The 17,472-nt window shown below is 40.5% G+C and overlaps 4 protein-coding genes across 6 annotated transcripts; 1 reads left to right on the plus strand and 3 right to left on the minus strand.

Annotated features, from left to right (window-relative positions):
- Nucleotides 1–758: 758 nt before the first annotated feature.
- On the minus strand, nt 759–2,118 carry LOC124053682 (ecto-ADP-ribosyltransferase 5-like). The gene is given in 3 exon segments (XM_046379081.1): nt 759–1,382; nt 1,385–1,730; nt 1,810–2,118. Coding segments are annotated over 3 exon segments (786 nt in total). The 5' UTR covers nt 1,876–2,118; the 3' UTR covers nt 759–1,008.
- Nucleotides 2,119–5,494: 3,376 nt separating this feature from the next.
- On the minus strand, nt 5,495–7,078 carry LOC124069578 (ecto-ADP-ribosyltransferase 4-like). Its single transcript, XM_046408834.1, has 3 exons — nt 6,757–7,078; nt 6,486–6,570; nt 5,495–6,399 (listed from the first exon to the last, which is right to left on the minus strand). Exons 2-3 carry the CDS (start codon nt 6,549–6,551, stop codon nt 5,638–5,640), a joined length of 828 nt encoding a protein of 275 aa, XP_046264790.1. The 5' UTR covers nt 6,552–6,570; nt 6,757–7,078; the 3' UTR covers nt 5,495–5,637.
- A 572-nt stretch (nt 7,079–7,650) lies between these two features.
- On the minus strand, nt 7,651–9,523 carry LOC124069608 (ecto-ADP-ribosyltransferase 4-like). The gene is made up of 3 exons (XM_046408890.1): nt 9,183–9,523; nt 8,802–8,941; nt 7,651–8,626 (listed from the first exon to the last, which is right to left on the minus strand). The coding sequence occupies exons 2-3, from the start codon at nt 8,937–8,939 to the stop codon at nt 7,736–7,738; spliced, it is 1,029 nt and encodes a 342-aa protein (XP_046264846.1). The 5' UTR covers nt 8,940–8,941; nt 9,183–9,523; the 3' UTR covers nt 7,651–7,735.
- A 44-nt stretch (nt 9,524–9,567) lies between these two features.
- Nucleotides 9,568–17,070, plus strand: LOC124069613 (ecto-ADP-ribosyltransferase 4-like). Of its 3 annotated transcripts, XM_046408913.1 has the most exons (5): nt 9,568–9,667; nt 10,463–10,511; nt 13,329–13,424; nt 13,659–14,517; nt 14,562–17,067. In XM_046408913.1, exons 2-4 carry the CDS (start codon nt 10,470–10,472, stop codon nt 14,484–14,486), a joined length of 966 nt encoding a protein of 321 aa, XP_046264869.1. In that variant the 5' UTR covers nt 9,568–9,667; nt 10,463–10,469; the 3' UTR covers nt 14,487–14,517; nt 14,562–17,067. The 3 variants fall into 3 exon arrangements, with proteins under 3 accessions (XP_046264869.1, XP_046264877.1, XP_046264860.1); XM_046408921.1 differs by having other exon boundaries at nt 13,662–17,070; XM_046408904.1 differs by having other exon boundaries at nt 13,659–17,067.
- The last annotated feature ends 402 nt before the right edge of the window (nt 17,071–17,472 follow it).

The following is a 17,472-nucleotide window of genomic DNA, read 5'->3' on the forward strand; positions in this document are numbered from 1 at the left end:
AGACAGTGGAGGCTCTGAGCAGCTCCTTCAGCGGCAGACTGCTACACCCTCAGTGTAGGAAGGAGCTACAGCAGGTCCTTCATTCCCTCTGCTGTTAGATTGTACAACTCAACAGTCTAGTCCTAATTTCCTAACTTATGTGGATATGTATATAGCTGTATTTTTTTTCAATTAAGTTTATTTATATAGCGCCAATTCACAACAAAAGTTATCTTATCTCAATTATAGCAGGTCTAGACCAAACTCTTTAATTAAATTGTAATACAGAGAGCCCAACATTCCCCCTTGAGCAAGCACTTGGCGACAGTGGCGAGGAAAAACTGCCTTTTAGAAGGCAGAAACCTCGGAGCAGACCCGGGCTCAAGATGGGCGGCCATCTGTCTTGACCGGTTGGGTTGAGAGAGAGAGAAGGAGAGAGAGAGAGAGAGAGAGAGACAGACAAGGAGAGAGAGGGAGAGGGGGGTGAGGCGTGAGAGAAGGAGCACACAAGCAGAGATGCATAGCAGCAGTAATGCTAGAAATATTGGAACTGTAGATAATGATAATGAAGTATACAGCAGGTACTACAGTGATTATGATAGCAGTATTAGTAACAGTAATAACGGTAGTAGCTGTACAGAGTAGTAACAGAATTAAAATAGATTATGACTAAACAATAGTAATTGCAGTGTGTTAAGCTATTATCACACTAATATTTGGATTTTGGCTGTTGGACAGCAAGAGGACAGTGAGATATTTTAATGAATGAATCATTTGACAAACATGCACAGAGAGTTTAATTCAACACTTGTACAGTTTTTACAATTAAAAGAAGGAGCAACATGTTTCACAGATGCTTCATCAGTCACTCAAATTTGTTTTAGTGAGCCAAGTTATTCAGATGTTAATGGTGGAGTTTGTAAGAAGAAATCATATTCAAATGAATGTTGATTACAAATAATTTGTACAATATAATATGGTGCCTAATTTCCATGTTTTGCTAACTGCATGTTCAACATGTCAAAATTCTTATTTTGGAAAAAGAGCACAGTTCAGATTGGACAGAGTCTCTCTTGTGCTTTCCACTTTGTAGACCACCTCACATTCAAGACTCTTCTCGTCTGATTTTTTCTTAATGTCTGTGACTTTAAAGAGCTCATAAGGAGGAATCAACACTTCAGCTTCTGCCTCTCCAAATTTAGAGTACAGCGAGATGTCTGCCCCAAAGCATGTGACAATTTCAAAGCATGACTTGTCTCCAAATTTTTTAGCAACTTTGTACCCAGCCAGTGTAGCTGAAGCAAAAGAACCAAAGCGAATCTCCTTGTTAAGAACATTTTGGTCAAATTTTACATCGACTCCACGATAAACTGTGAGACATTCATTATTGTCACGTTTTTTCTGAGGATTTGAATGGCATCGGTCAGGAAAAAGTGAAGTGCATGATACTTGAATGCCTTTCCGTACTCAGATCGCTGGGATCGAACTGCATTATTGATATCCTTATAAAAATCTCCTGTGCCAAAGCTATAAATATAAATAGCCATAATCCGCTCTTTTCCTAGTCTGGGGTTGGTTTTCTTAAACTTGCCATTGTAGGTTTTCTCTGCCTCTTCCCAGACCTGTTTGAATTGGTTGTCTTTATTTTTCTCATTCTCAAGGTATTCTGTTTCCACCTTCTTCTTCATTTCTTCTTTGCAGCCATTGTACATGTCATCAACAGAGAGTGGAGCTTTGTCCAAAGGATAATCCTTTAAAGAAATAAAACACATTCAGTGTCAGTACACAGAAGTTACAATTAAGCAAGCCATCATCCAGCATATACATTACCTCTGCAATTCCTGTAGAGACTCCATAAGAGATTAGCACTGCTGCCCAAATTGCTATTACCGCCATGTTCAGTCAGAGGAGAAACCTGAGTTAAATCAAACAATCTCCAGCAACAGTGAGACAGCGTAGTCTGTCTGTGGTCTTCACTGACTGAATGGGTACACTTATATAGCAAGCAGCTAAGGTAGTTTAATATTAAGTCTGAGATAAAACAGCTCATACTGTCATACAAGACATACAGACAGACAAGAGCAATATGATCATAAAAGTGAGCATAAGGGCTTATCTCTGAAGCTCTGCAAACTTAGACAATTTATAATGTGAGCAAATTTGATGGCACTGGGGTAGCTACACATTAATTAAAGATAAGACAGCAAGTTCACTTTGGTGTTAGCAAGTGTGCCAAGCTGGAAGTGTGTACACTGCATAGTGCACCCATGTATTTTTATATCGGGACAAATCAGAACGAAAGGAAACAGCATTTCAGACAAAAGCAATGCTTTTTTGTCATTTACACAGTGTGTTTAACTGACTTTTTCTATTAATTAAAATAGCATTGCCTTACACTGTTGTGTGTAAGCATTCATCTTCTTTGGACTCCACAGTTTGCAAGGTTACAGACCTGGTATTTAAATTGATTTCCTATAGACTTTTTATCACTTGATTAATACATTAATGATGTATTGAAGGTACAAAATACTTTTTGTTATAGCACAAAGTATTGTACAAGTATTAAAAAATAGCTCAAGCTCAGTTTGATTGGATGGTGACCTTCGCTGAACAGCAGCTTTCAAGTCTCGCTGCTGATTCTTAATGGGACTGAGGTCTCAGCTTTGACTTTGCCATTGTAAGACATTAACATTATTTAACTTAAACCGTTTCAGCACAACCCAGGGTCTCTTGCTGACAGATTCCATCTTACCCTCAGTCCTGACCAGTTTTCAAATGCCTGCTGATTAAAAGCATCCCCACGTCATCATGCTGCCGCCACTATGTACGCTGTGGAAATGGTGTGTTCAGGGTCATGTGTAGCGTTGGGTTTCTGTTACACGCAACATTTAGCACCGGGGAAAATTTTTGGCATAATCTGATCCAAATACCTTCTTCCACATGTTTGCTGACATGTGAACACACACATGTACGCATGCATGCATACACAGTGACAGAGCCATAAGTAGCATTAACATCGCAAGGCCATATTTTTTTCCATATCTTCATTACTAGAAAATGTCCAGTGTGTTGATATATAGCAAAATTCCCCCTTTAGGTATTCAGTTTTAAAACTCCACTTTTAGGGCCAGGAACAACAGTAGTCTCTCTTCTCTTACCTCACACAATTTGCAAGTGAAATGATTCAAAAATAAAATGCTGCTTTACATGTTTGCCGCATAACAGACATGATGCATGACCAAGGCTGTTTATGCAGATTTGCAGGTGCTGGAAGAATCCAAAGTGAGTAACTCATACCTTTACCTCAGACAGTTTTCAGTGATGTGAAGATGAACTATTACAACCGAAGCCCTCCACATGGTTATCCAGTGGTTATGTAGGAAAATGCAAGGAAGAGTATTTTTAGTGCTCCAAGTCATGAAAACAGATCATGGCTGCTATTACATGGGACAGCTGTGGCCTAGAGGTTTGAGAAGTGACTTGTGATCAGAGGGTTGCCAGTTCAATTCCACCCTGGACTGGCAGGAAAAATTTGGGTGTGGTGGTGTGATTGTTTAATGCCCCTGCCTCCTATTAGTTGGCTGATGTGCCCTTGAGCAAGGCAACCTCCCCAATTACTCCCTGGGTGTGTGTTTCACTGCATGCAGCAGGTGTGTGCTCAATCAGTGATGGGTTAAATGCAGAACAATTATTTTGGTGTATGCAAAAAAATACTGACAAAATAAAGTTTGAAGTAATTACTAATTGTTAATTACTATACAAACTAGAAAGACTTTGAACACACAGCACTTTTCTCAGGCTATCAGTGCTGGGATTGATCTTTATAGGATGCGAATTAAAGTTGTAACACCTGTGAATTACATATTTTTGCTTTATTTTTAAGGTCATTGTTAAATGTAGTTTTAAGGTTTCTGTGCGATCAAAAAAACACATCATGTTTCACAAGTGTTTTGTGTAATTACACTGTTTAAACATTTGGTTCGACATGCATGTTGAAGAGTCATAAAACCTGGTCCATTTAAATCCTGAGTATGGAAATGTGAAAGAGTTTTGATAGTGAACTTTTAGTACAGCTAGTAACTCTATGTAATACAAGACATCTCTGTCTCATAGTCAAACTTTATTACAGTGCCAGAGCACAATGTAAATTATACAATAGTCCACAGAGTCTTATCAGAGGGTAAGTAACCTGCAGCTGAGCACTCCATAACCTCTGTGCTGTTTCTTGTGTGAGACACATGGATGAACCTTGTAGAATTGGATATGAAACCTAAAGATGGCACCTCCTCCAGTGACCCCTTGTGGCAGATGCAATGAAGCCCTAACACGTGTGTCACATGAAATGTCACTTTGATCAACTTTAAGTTGCTCTGATCATCTCCCATTGCCATAGTACACTGTATGGTGTACACTGGAAATACATTAAAGTTACTAACAATTTTTTTATTATTATAATTGTTATACTAATTATTATCCAGTGTTCCACCTTATGTTCTGCAGGTGCACTTAGGGTTAGCAGTTGCACGGGGTTGGCATGGCTCTTGCTGTGTGACATCTTCTCATGGGGCCCCTGTGCAGGGAGGTAGTGTGTGTGTTAAGCAGTCAGGAACCTGGAGTCCACTGGTCCTCTTGCACTGAGTCACTTGTCTGCCGCACTTAACAGTCAGAATCATTGTGACTCTGGGGAACAGTGCATTACAGATGTTTAAGAGGGACTGCAAGAGTGGTATACAAGTGGGTAGTGTTCGAGCAGCTGGGTAGATTGTTAATTGTTTTGTCCAGCTCAGCCCTGTTCAACAAACTTGTTATATTCCTTCCACCCACTCATGCTAGTTATGTAGTCGAATCACAGTGTCCTGTATTCAGTCCTCAGGTGTAACTGGTCTATCCTCATTGTTGAACAACCAATAAGAGAGGGAGAACATGGACCCTATCTTTCTCTCTCTCCACTTTCCAGCCTGGTCTGCATGTCTCAGTATAAATATCAGTATAGTCAGACATCTTTTTGCAGGTGGTAAATTTCATTCATTACACATTGCACCCACTTTTGTATATTAATTATCTGCCCTTTGCCTAGCACTAATAATAAAACGACAACATTTAAACTTCATGACTCTTTTTGATCAGGTTTAGAATCTGAGCAAACAAAGAGTATTGAGTGAAGAAATAAATATAATACATATTTACAACAGTTTACATTGCACACACTAATAATGGTGACTTGTTCTCTGGGGGGGGGTGGGGGCGCTATTTTACTTTGTCTTTGAATTGTTTAGACTAACAAGCACAATTTGTTTTTAGATTGCTTCATGGCATTTGACAATTTTCATGGGATTTTAGGAGAATTATTTTTCTTTAATGCAACCAAATGCAGATGACACAAAAAATGTGCGTGAAAGTGATGATAGTATGAATAGTTACATTTATAACAAACAGTATGTTTTCCACAACCTCTCGTAAAGGTTTAGTCATTCAAATATCAAAATAGCGTTGTGTATAAAGAGAAAACTGGTCATCAAAATCATGCTTTTATTGAATTTCTCAAATCCACATCTAAATGCATTTTGAAAGTGATTTCAATTTGGTGCAGCTCAGTACATATATTTTTAAATTATTTTAATGTTTAACAAATGTTATATATCAAATGTATGAGACTGTTTACTTCTGAAAAAGAGCACAATTCACACTGGACAGAGTCTTTCCAGTGCTTTTCACTTTGTAGACCACCTCACATGGAAGACTCTTGTCATCAGATTTCCTCTTAATCTTTGTAACTTTAAAGACCTCATAAGGAGGAATCAGGGCTTCTCTCTCCGACTCCCCAAGCTTAGAGTACAGTGAGATGTCTGCTCCAGAGCAGGTGAAAATCTCAAAGCAGGACTTGTCTCCAAACCTTTCAGCACTGGGGTATGAACCCATCGAGCTGGAGGTGAAAGAGCCAAAGCGAATCATCTTGTTGAGAACAGCTTGGCTAAAGTAGCTGTTGACTCTACGGTAACCAGTGAGGCATCTTTCTGCTTCAGGTTTGCGAGCGTTGAGAGTTTGGAGGGCGTCAGTCAGGTAGAAGTGAAGTGTGTGATATCTGAATGTGGTCCTATACTCAGGTTTCTGGGTTCGAACTGCATTATTGAAGTCAAGATAGATTTTTGGTTTGTCGAGGGTATAAACATAAATTGCCATAATCTGTTCTTTTCCCAAAGAGGTGGAGGGTCGCTTTCCTTTTTTATGCTTCCATTTTTTGTTGTAGTATTTTTCTGCCTCACTCCAGGCCAATGTGAAATTTTTGTCTTTGTTTTTCTCATTGGCCAGGTACTCCTTCTTCACGCTGTCCTCCATCTGTCCTTTGCAGCCAGTGTACATGTCATCTACAGCATTTGGAGCCAAATCCAGTGGAATTTTTAAACCAGCTTCTGCAGAGATCTGAAACATAAATGAAAAATTTAAAAACTTCTTTCACATGTGAGTACACAGTGGTTACAGATCAGCAAGCCTCCACTCAGCACTACCTTTGTAGTCCCCATAGAGGCTCCAAATGTCATTAGCATTGTTGTCCAAACTGCCATCACTGCCATCTTTCACCAGCACAGAAACCTACAAACAAAAATACTTTGGTTCATCAGACACAATTTATTTTGTTTTATATATATATTATATTTATGTGTAGTTTTCAGCTATCTTATCTGAATTTGCAGGCTCTCTAATATGAATAGTACTAATAATATGAATGAACTAGTTAAACTGTTAAACACTGTAGAAGTGAAGACTTTTTTCACTTACCACAGTCCGCTTTCAGCATGATACATTTGTAACCTGTGCGCTAAGCTCAGCTGCTGTGTGTCTTTGATCAGCTGCAGGCAATTACAATCAGGGGGCGGGACCTTCATAAAGACCACACAGTCAAGTCGTTCCTCTTTGATTTTAATCAATGATATGAGCAGTATTGAACATCTACAAGCTTAGGGAAGGATCGTTCATGAACTCGTTCATATTTTGGGCGAACGTGAACTGAACGTGCTGCATTTCCGCTTGATAAACGTTATTATGAGCGCGTTCATTCTGGCGTTCGTGAATGGCGCTTTCTCACAGTATAAAACAGCCCTTAATATGTAGCGGAAAAACCACCCAACCTGGCAACAGCTGTCATACCTGTCGCACTAACATACGTCATCAAAATACGGAGCATGGACGAAGGCAGCGCGAGCTCGGGCCGCTCAGACTCTGCGGCGTTTTACTGTTTGAAAGAATTTTATGCAAAAGTCAGTACTAACCCAGATGGTAAAAAATAAATACTAAATAATGACTCGCAGCAGCGTATTGAAGAAAAAAATAACTATGAACTAGTTCATTTTTGGAACCCTGAACTTAGTTCCATATTTTGAATTTTGAACTATGAACTGAACAAGTTCATTTTAAAATTTGTGAACTGAACTTTGAACTAATTCATGTAGAAAGTGAACTTTCCCAATACTGGATATGAGTCTGTGCATGTGGGAATTATTCACTTGTACCCGAGACCATAGCCAAGACAAGAATCCCACAATAGGGTTTTCATCTTATGAAAATAGTGAGTGGACATGCCTACTGTATAACTGTTTTTTTTTTTTTTTCCAAATCTATTTTAGTACATGAAAATGTTTCAAGATTGAAAACTCAGAAAATTTTGTTGTCAACATGAACCCAGCTCTTTTTTATTTGTAGTAAAATGTGGAAAAATATCACATTATATGTTCCCATCACCTTATAAAACTCAAACTTCTTATTGAATCAATCTCAACATCACCAAAATAACCATCAGCACCAGCAGAGCACCCAGCACTGCTATCACAAAGCACTTCTGTCCGCGCTCTATAAGAATTAAAGAAATTATAATCAACAGAATTATGCATGCCCCCATCATCCCAACTATGCTATTCTGCCACTGTGTTGAAACAGCTCCGTAATATGTTTTAATTTGACTCAATTTACAATTTAAATCACTTTTAGGTACGCTTGTGCTCTGTAGCTTGTAGACCACACTGCACCATGGGTCATTTGTCAGGACATCAGTGATTGTGAAGACTTCATAGGGAGGAATCAGCACTTGTCCCGTTTGGTTTGTGGCAGAATAATATGTTATATCTGCACCAAAACATGAGTGGATCTCAAAACAAGACACACTGCCATTAGAAACAAAGGCCTGCTTGCTTGAAGCTACCCAAATGAATGCACCGAAACGCATTTTTCTGTTGACAACATTGCGGTCAAAGTGTTTCAGTGTCCTATAATACGTGGTTCTGCATAGTGTCTGATTGTAATGCAGGACTTGAATGGCATCAGTCAGGTAGAAGTAGAAATAGTGGAACATAAATTTGTACGTGCTGTAGTTATTTTTCCCTGTTTTCACTGCTTTGTTGAAATCTTGTTGAATATTTGTCATTTTTGTGTACATGTAGATAACAATAGCATGGTCCTCTTTCAGGTGACTGTGTACAGGTTTCTTTGCATAACTTTCAGCTGAAGCCCAGGCAAAGCTGAAGTTTCTGTTGAAGTGCCACTCAAAGACACCAAACAGGTCGATCAAAGAGGCTGTTTCAGATCGGCAGCCATCGTACATGTCGTCAGTCGAATCTGGCACCATATCAAGAGGTAAAACACCAGTCCCGGGTTTCTGCAGTGACAGATTAGAAGCAGTTACAGCAAACAAAATCAACAATTACAGAATTTTCTGAAAAAAGGTCAAATTGTAATGATGAACTAAATCATTTTTCTGCTCTTCCTACCACAAATAACAGGTGAATTGTGCATGATTTTGGTGCAAGTGAAAGAAAGAACTGTCAACCCACCTCTGCAGGTTTCTGAGGCCACCACAGTAGTAGAAATGGGTCATGATACAATAATATCACTACCAACAATAACACGCAGAGGGTTGCCAGGTGTCTGAGTGATTTCAGCTGATGCGCTGGCCCTTTGCCAAACCTCATGTCTATATTAAAAGAAAAAAAGATTTACTTAAAAAAGACCAGTACGGGCCTACATTGTTTCATGCATAATGACTTTTGTATATGCATTTAAAAGTGCCAGCATAGTGGTTGAAATGTATTAGATATATGATTAAAAAAACAATACACCATAGACACACAATAATTCTTTGTAGTCTGAACCATCAGTTTATATTCTCATATCCGTGACCAAATACATATGAAATCCACTTGTTTTTGGCTTACCTTTCCCCTTTCACGTCCTGTCAACAGCATTCAGCATTATTTCCCTTCGAAAGGAAAAGTGCAGATGCAGTGTTGTTTGCCAACAAGGAAGTGTCAGCTCACAGGATTTACAGGTACAACCATGTAGCACAGGTATTCTTCCACATCTCTGCCCAAAGACACCAGAATTAAAATGGATGGCTTGGAAACCACTTAATAAAAGACACTGTTTCTACATTTTTACTATAAACATTTCTCTTCTACTTTGCAGCATATTCTTGTGCTATGTGTATATATTTGTCAAGTACACATGAAACATGCTCCCCACATTTGCTCTCTCATTTCACGGTTTTCAGAAGGGAGGTTCTACATGTGGTAACACTAGTAAATCCTGTTTGGTAGCATGGTCGGGCTAAAGCAAACTAAAACAAACAGAGTTAAGTCAACAAGTTGCAAAACAGAACAAACACAGACGTTTTTCACTCTTGATCAAGTTGCATAATGTGGTAAGTTACAAAAACATTTTCAACACTGTTAGTTTCTTTAAAATATTAAAATTGGACTTTCCTAGTTCTGTATATTTATACATATCAGCTTTTGAATTTTGAGTTTAATGCCAACTAGACAGAAAAGTGAGTGGCTAAGCACCATGTGGCTTTAATATGCAAACAGTTCCACATCTTCATTTGTGTTTATATCAACTGGGCTCAGAGCTTGATATGCTTTGGATTTTAGATTATTTACATGTACAATATATTATTTTTACATATTTCAGTCACAGTCACTTTAAGTGGATTAACCTGTAAAAATGCGGACAAAAAGTAGCTAATGGCATGTTTACATTTTAAATTTGAATTTAAATCTATTAATTGCACAGTTATAGTACAGTTAACAGTACATTTGAAGATATCAAAACTGAAATATATATGAAAGTGAAAACTGAAAATCGATCATTTATTCAAAAGAAGTTCATAACTGACTAAGAATTATATTTAAACTAAGAAAAACTTTTCCTACACTTAATTTTAGTTTGAGTACAATGTTCAAAATCGAAATTTCAACTTTCAAGTTCAAATGTTTTCTTTTTCAAATTAATGAAACGTTTGTCCCTGATTTGGCTCCACAATGTTTCACACACCAACGGTATAACAGCTGTGCAACCTTACAGACAGATATAATATTATCCCTTTCTTACTCGACCTGCCTGCACCTTTATTTTACTATCCTTGTGTTGGACATAAAACTAAATCTACCCCAATCTAAGTGCCTTTTAACTAAATAACAGATTTTCTCTGTTGCAGATGTGTCATGCCTTCCTGGGAAAGGCAAGCATGTCAGAGAAAAACTTTAGCTCAGAATCAGAATCAGAATCAGAATTCCTTTATTAATCCCTGGAGGGAAATTCTTGTTTCTACAGACAATTGCACATGCAGTATTCCCGACCAAGAAAGGAGAAAAGTGCAGAGTATATAAATAGGATAAACAAAAACTAAAATCTCAAGTACAGTAGTATTTACAAAAACTGTATTCAAAAAATTTTTAAGAAAATTTAAAAATACAGGTATGTGCAATGTGTAAAAGTAGCCAATATGTACATTGTATAAACAGTGAGTGTGTCCGTCACAGTGCTGAGTTTAACAGTTTGATGGCGACAGGCAGGAATGATTTCCTGTGTCGCTCTGTGGTGCATCGTGGCAGTATGAGTCTGTTGCTGAACGAGCTCCTGTAGCTGATCAGCACATTGTGGAGAGGGTGAGAGGGAAAGTCCAGTATAGTTCTTATTTTGGACAACATCCTCCTCTCAGACACCACTGTCAGAGAGTCCAGTTCCTCTCCCACAACATGGCTGGCCTTCTTGATGATTCTATTGAGTCTGTTAGTGTCCCTCACCCTCAGGCAGCTGCCCCAGCAGGCAACAGCATATGTGATGGCACTGGACACCACCGACTCGTAGAACATCCTCAGCATCGTCCTGCAGATGTTGAAGGACCTCAGCCGCCTCAGAAAGTAGAGGCGGCTCTGGCCCTTTCTGTAGACCATGTCCACGTTCTTGCACCAGTCCAGTTTGTGGTCTAAGTACACCCCCAGGTATTTGTACTCCTCCACCACCTCCACAGTGTCCCCTTTGATGTTGATAGGGGTCACTGGAGCCTTAGTCCTCCTCAGGTCCACCACCAGTTCCTTGGTCTTTGTCACATTGAGCTGTAGGTGGTTTTTCCCGCTCCATGTGACAAAGTTGTCCACTACCGTCCTGTACTCTCTCTCATCCCCCCCAGTAATACACCCAACCACTGCAGAGTCATCAGAAAATTTCTGAAGATGGCAGGACTCTGTGCAGTGCGTAAAGTCTGTGGTGTAAATAGTGAAGAGGAAGGGAGAGAGGACAGTCCCCTGTGGAGCCCCGGTGTTGCTGATCACTTCATCTGACAGGCAGCACTTCAGGCGTACGTACTGCGGTCTGCCCGTCAGATAGTCTGCGATCCAGGACACCAGTGGGGCATCCACCTGCATCGCTGTCAGCTTCTCAGCCAGCAGAGCCGGCCTGATGGTGTCAAACGCACTCGAGAAATCGAAGAATGTGATTCTCACAGTGCTTGCCGGCTTGTCTAGGTGAGTGTAGACTCTGTTCAGCAGGTAGATGATGGCGTCGTCCACTCCAAGGCGGGGCTGGTAGGCGAACTGAAGGGGATCCTGAAGTGGTTGGACCATGGGCCGGAGCTGTTCCAGGACGAGTCTTTCCAGGGTCTTCATGATGTGTGACGTCAGGGCCACAGGCCTGTAGTCCTTGGGGTCGCTGGGACGCGGCGTCTTCGGGACAGGAACGAGGCATGACGTCTTCCACACCACGGGGACCCTCTGAAGACTCAGACTCAGGTTGAAGACATGATGAAGTACTCCGCTTAGCTGGGGGGCACAGGCTTTCAGGACCCTGGGGCTCACACCATCTGGGCCTGCAGCTTTGCCTGCACGGAGTCTCTGCAGCTGTCTTCTCACCTGGTCAGCTGTGAAGGTCATCGTTGGGGTGATGGGTGGGGGAGGAGTGCTTGTGGTACCCAGGTGAGAGTGGTCCACCCAGGCTTCTGGGGACGAGGTGTGAGCGAGGTCATCCAGATGGAATGTGGGGGGAGGGAGAGAGGCTGGAGTGGCTGGTTGCTGCAACCTTACTGCTGAGGAGTCGTTTGAAGTGTGAATTGGGGTCCCTGTGTCGAATCTGTTAAAAAACTGATTCAGCTCATTCGCCCGTTCCACACTGCCATCAACTCCTCCTCTGTTTGGCCCGTAACCTGTGATGGTCCTCATGCCACTCCACACCTCTCTCGTGTTGTTCTGCTGGAGTTTCCACTCCAGCTTCCTCCGGTACCTCTCCTTTGCCTCCCTGATCTTTATTCTCAGGGTGCGCTGGATAGCTCTCACCTCCTCCCTATTGCCTGCTCTGAAAGCCCTCTTCTTGTTGTTGAGGATGGCTTTGATGTCCTTGGTTACCCACGGCTTGTTGTTGGGGTAACACTTTACCGTTGTGGTTGGGACAATGGTGTCCACACAGAAGTTTATGTAGGCAGTGATGCACTCAGTGAGCCCATCAATGTCCTCGCCGTGGGGCTCACAGAGTGCCTGCCAGTCTGTCACCTCAAAACAGCCCTGGAGTGTCTCATTGGCCTCGTCTGTCCATCTCCTCACAGTCCTTGAAGTTGCGGGCAGACGCTTTACGAGAGGCACATAGCAGGGGGAGAGGTGGATCAGGTTGTGATCTGACCTGCCTAGTGGGGGGAGGGGGGAAGAGCTGTAACAGTCCTTTGCATTTGCATACAGCAGATCTATTGTTCTTCCCTCTCTGGTAGGACAGTTCACAAACTGAGTGAAAGTGGGGAGTGTTTTGTCCAGGTTAGTGTGGTTGAAATCACCCGAGATTGCAATGAATGCACTCGGGTGCTGAGTCTGTATCCGGGCTATTGCAGAGTGAATAGTGTCACATGTCCTGCTGGGGTTTGCAGAGGGGGGAACATAAACAGTTACCATGACAACATGTGAAAACTCCCTGGGCAAGTAATATGGACGTAGTCCAACGGCACAAAGTTCCACATCCGGGCTGCAGATGCGCTCCTTCACCGTGATGTGAGCTGGATTACACCACCGGTTGTTGACGAGCACGGCAAGCCCACCCCCTTTGCTGCATGTTCCATTACTTCTCCACTTCTTTTGGTGGGTCTACTGATGTTTGTGGTCATACATCTGACATTCAGCTGGCAGGATGTTGGTGGAGAGGTAGGTAACATTTATTATTTGACACTACATATTTGACATAAAACAAGTTCAATCTAGGGAACTCTTTAAAGAAATCATAAGTATACACAAGTTTATGAATTCCAAAAGCCATGATGTGTAAAAAAGGAGGGGGGACAAGAGACTGTAAAAGATGTTCCAGCTCAATACTGTTAATTTGCTGTATGTTTCCATCTAGTGGACAAGTACTAAACAACATGTTTCTCCTCCTTTCAGCAGTCATTACAGGATCTGAACTCTGACCTGAATGACATCATGTATGATGATTGCAGATCCCCAGCTGTGGTTTTGACTGATAAATCCACAATCCAGATGTTGGATACCAGCACAAACTTCAGTCAAGCCTGGAGCAACGCAGAGCAAAAAGCTAGAGAGCCTGCACACAACTACATGGAGAAACATCATTCGATCGCCATATACATGTACACAAATATCATGCAGCAACCCATGAAACAAGAGCTTGAGTCTGTGGAAAGAACTAGAAAACAACTTAGTGTGGCGTTTGAGACCAGCTCCCTTTATTTTTCCCTAAGTGAAGCCATTCAGATTCTGAAGCACAGTCAGGTGACATGTCTTACTACAAATTACAGAACAGAGACACTTTTTAAACTGAACACCTCAGACAAACTGATCCGGTTCAGCACCTTCATATTAGGTTCTGATGGATGGGACTTCACGAGGAACGCTTCATGTTTTGAGGTAAACACGTGTTTTGGTGCTGACATAACACATTATTCAGCCTTAAAACAAAACAACCAGGTGCTGATTCCTCCCTATGAGGTTTTCACCGTCACTGACCTCAAGACAGATGCACAGAGGTGTAAAGTCATGTACAGGCTGAAGAGCAATCTAAACTGCGTTTATGATAGAGACAGCAATACATTACATCCGATATCTGCATTACCAGTGGATGGACTTTTCCTCGTTTTTACCATCACTTGTATCATTATTTTATCTCTTTTCTTACCGTTTTTCATTGTGAAGATGTTAGAAAACCATAGGAATACTGTTGATAGTGTTTCCTCTTTGCATAACAGCACTTAATCTCCAAGTAGATGGATAGATAGACAGACAGATAGATAGATAGATAGATAGATAGATAGATAGATAGATAGATAGATAGATAGATAGATAGATAGATACTTTATTGATCCCGAGGGAAATTCAAGAAATTCAAGAGTAGAGCTGTTATTTAAAATCATGGTTTAATTTTAAATAGAGGTTGAGATCTGCAGTGTCCTGATGCTTCTAAATCTAAAATCTTCATGTATAGAATAAGAGGAACATATGCTGCAGATTTCAGCCTTACTTGCTGTGCTGTAATAAAGTGCATTTTTCATACATGCTGAAAGTTTTGAGCCTGTGGAAATTCACCTAGCAGCAATGTTGGGTATGGTCTGAAGAATACAATACAAAGTGTGGAAAAGTCTTCTACAAGGAACAAAAATACATAATTTTTACAGTGATTATAACTGAAACTGATACTGAGAAACTGGAAGAACTGTGCTGCATATGTAGAAACATCCCTGGAACATACCTGAATGCATAAGTAATACTGGCAGTTAAGCAAAAGGCCTTTTTCGCCAGTCAAAACATTGTTCAGAATAATTATAATTTGTATTGAGAGAATATGTGATTGTTGGATTACTCACAAAGTATAATTTAATCTGACTGCATCTAGTCCATAAGGCCAGGAATTGTCATAAAGTCTATGACAATACTGTGTTACATGTAAGATAGAAAACTAAAAAAGAATCATGTGTTCCATCAATTTCATGCATAGAAATTGAACAGTTGGAGTAGTCAGTATTATTTGGTACAAATTAAATGCAAATCATGATGGATAACAGAGTCATTCTAAAATGAAACGTGTTTAAATTAGGGCTGGGACTGTGTTAACGTGTTAACACATTATGGCCGGGCAAGTCAGCGCATTAATTATTGCGTTAACGTGATAATTAGTTAACACTGACAATTATTATTTTTTATTTTATTGCCCATTAAAGCTGTTTTTTTTAGTGAGCAAGTACGAAAACAGTTAAATAAATTACCCAAATTTTCAAATCATGAGTAGACTTGGCAACTCTGAAACTCAGTTTGTGGCTCTCTCCATTTCATTTTGGCTGATGTTTGGTTTGTGTTGTTACACCACAGAACATTGCACCCACACATTTCTCCCCTCATTCATTCACCTACATGCCTAGTCATGAGTTAAAACATAATTTAACATGAATATTGGGCTTCCATCAGGACGCTCACCCAAATTCTGGCACATTTCACTGTGTAGTGATAACTGAGGAATGTTGCTGTACAAGTTAATCTTACACACACATTCTTCTCTGAAATTTCACAATCACTTGTTGCTGTAATGGCACATGGTTGAAAAATTCAGCCTGTTTAAAATGTCAGCAATGAGTGAGGAGTTGAAAGAACAGTATGTGAGCTACTTAAAGGCTCAAACAGGAGAAAGTTTATCTTTTTAAATGTGTTGTTTTAGCTTGTGGACAGTGACTCACACATTAAAGTATCAGACAAAGCTTAGTCACAAAATATGCCGCTGAGCAGGATTTTGAATGTTGACATTGGAAGTTGACCTGCAATCCTCCAGAGGTGATACTGTGTAAATGTATGGGACAAAGGTCTCTGTTATCTCTTTGGGATTGGAGATGAGTTGTACTCATATTATACGCACACAGAATTGACAGTTACTTACCATCATGAGAAGAATATAAGAGAAGAAGAACAGTGTTCTCACTCCCAGCTTGTTAAATACCGCTGTGTTGTCATGTCCTTTGCCTCATCCAGACACAGAAGAAGGTTAAGTGGCAGCCTCACACCACTTCTAGCCAGGAAATTGTCATTTGTGTCCCATGTGAAACCTAACGTAAATGATTTTCTCCTAAAACTAACCAAGTAGTTTTTGTGTCTGAACTGAATCAAAGTCCCATTTCATGTTAACCACGTTAGAAAGGCTTTGTGCCAGCAAGGTGTTAGGCGTCGCACACAGATGAATAAGGCTACCTCGCATGTCTGGTTGACAAAGGAGTGTCATCTGACAACCTGGGTTGTATTGAGTGAGGTGTAGGGTCAGCAGTGCTGTCATTTTTTTGAGTAGTAACAACAAGACCAATGTCAATAAACAAAGGTATCTTATTTTATTAAAACTTTATCTCTCTTGGACTACCATGGTGCAAGAGATGAATTCTATCGTCCCTCTGAATTATTGCCAAGGTATTCATGGATCACATGGATCCTTATCACCCACTCAAGGCTGCTCTCATTTGTAAATAGCCATGTTACAAGGGAGCACCTTGGGAGAGTCCAGAGGGGGGAAATGTACAGTATGTCTCAACTGGGGAGGGTCTGTGTGTGTGTCATAGATGTCAAATGGTGCAGTGCTGTGTGTGTATTTGTGCATAAGGTTGCATGACAGGTATTCAACCAGCATGACCGACTTGAAGTTATTTATTTTCTATACATAAAATATTCTGTCCAAACTTAAATAAAATCACTAGTACTGTATGCACACCCTTCATTTCAGTGATCTTCTCTAGTTTGTTACCATTGTGCCCTCACAGAGACGTTGAGTATACCAAAGCCATGCTTAACGACCTGTGCTACAGCAGGGCATTCTGCACACATGTGCCGTTTTAAATTCCTTTAAGAGTACACACTTTCCAAACAAGGTACAACAACTTCACGCATGAGCTTGACGTGTTGTACTCCTTTACATTGCCCATAACTGTAATGAAAGAGATTGTCCATCTGATAGAAACAGATAGATGGGTGGATGTTGTCAAATGGATCTCAGGTTGATGAAAAAGTGCAGTTTGTAGTGGGATGTTTCACATACAGTGAAACGTACACCCACACCCACGTCCTCAGTCACACATGCACACATGCAAAAAAAAAGAAAGAAAAAAAAAGGAAAGGGCGTGTGGATGTTCATGTGTGGAATTCTATTCATCAGCTCAATCAGTCATAACTATAAGAGGAAGGAATGAGGGCACACACTCACGCATACTCTTAA

This window comes from Scatophagus argus, chromosome 2 (assembly GCF_020382885.2).
Source record: "Scatophagus argus isolate fScaArg1 chromosome 2, fScaArg1.pri, whole genome shotgun sequence".
Lineage (NCBI taxonomy): Eukaryota > Metazoa > Chordata > Actinopteri > Scatophagidae > Scatophagus > Scatophagus argus.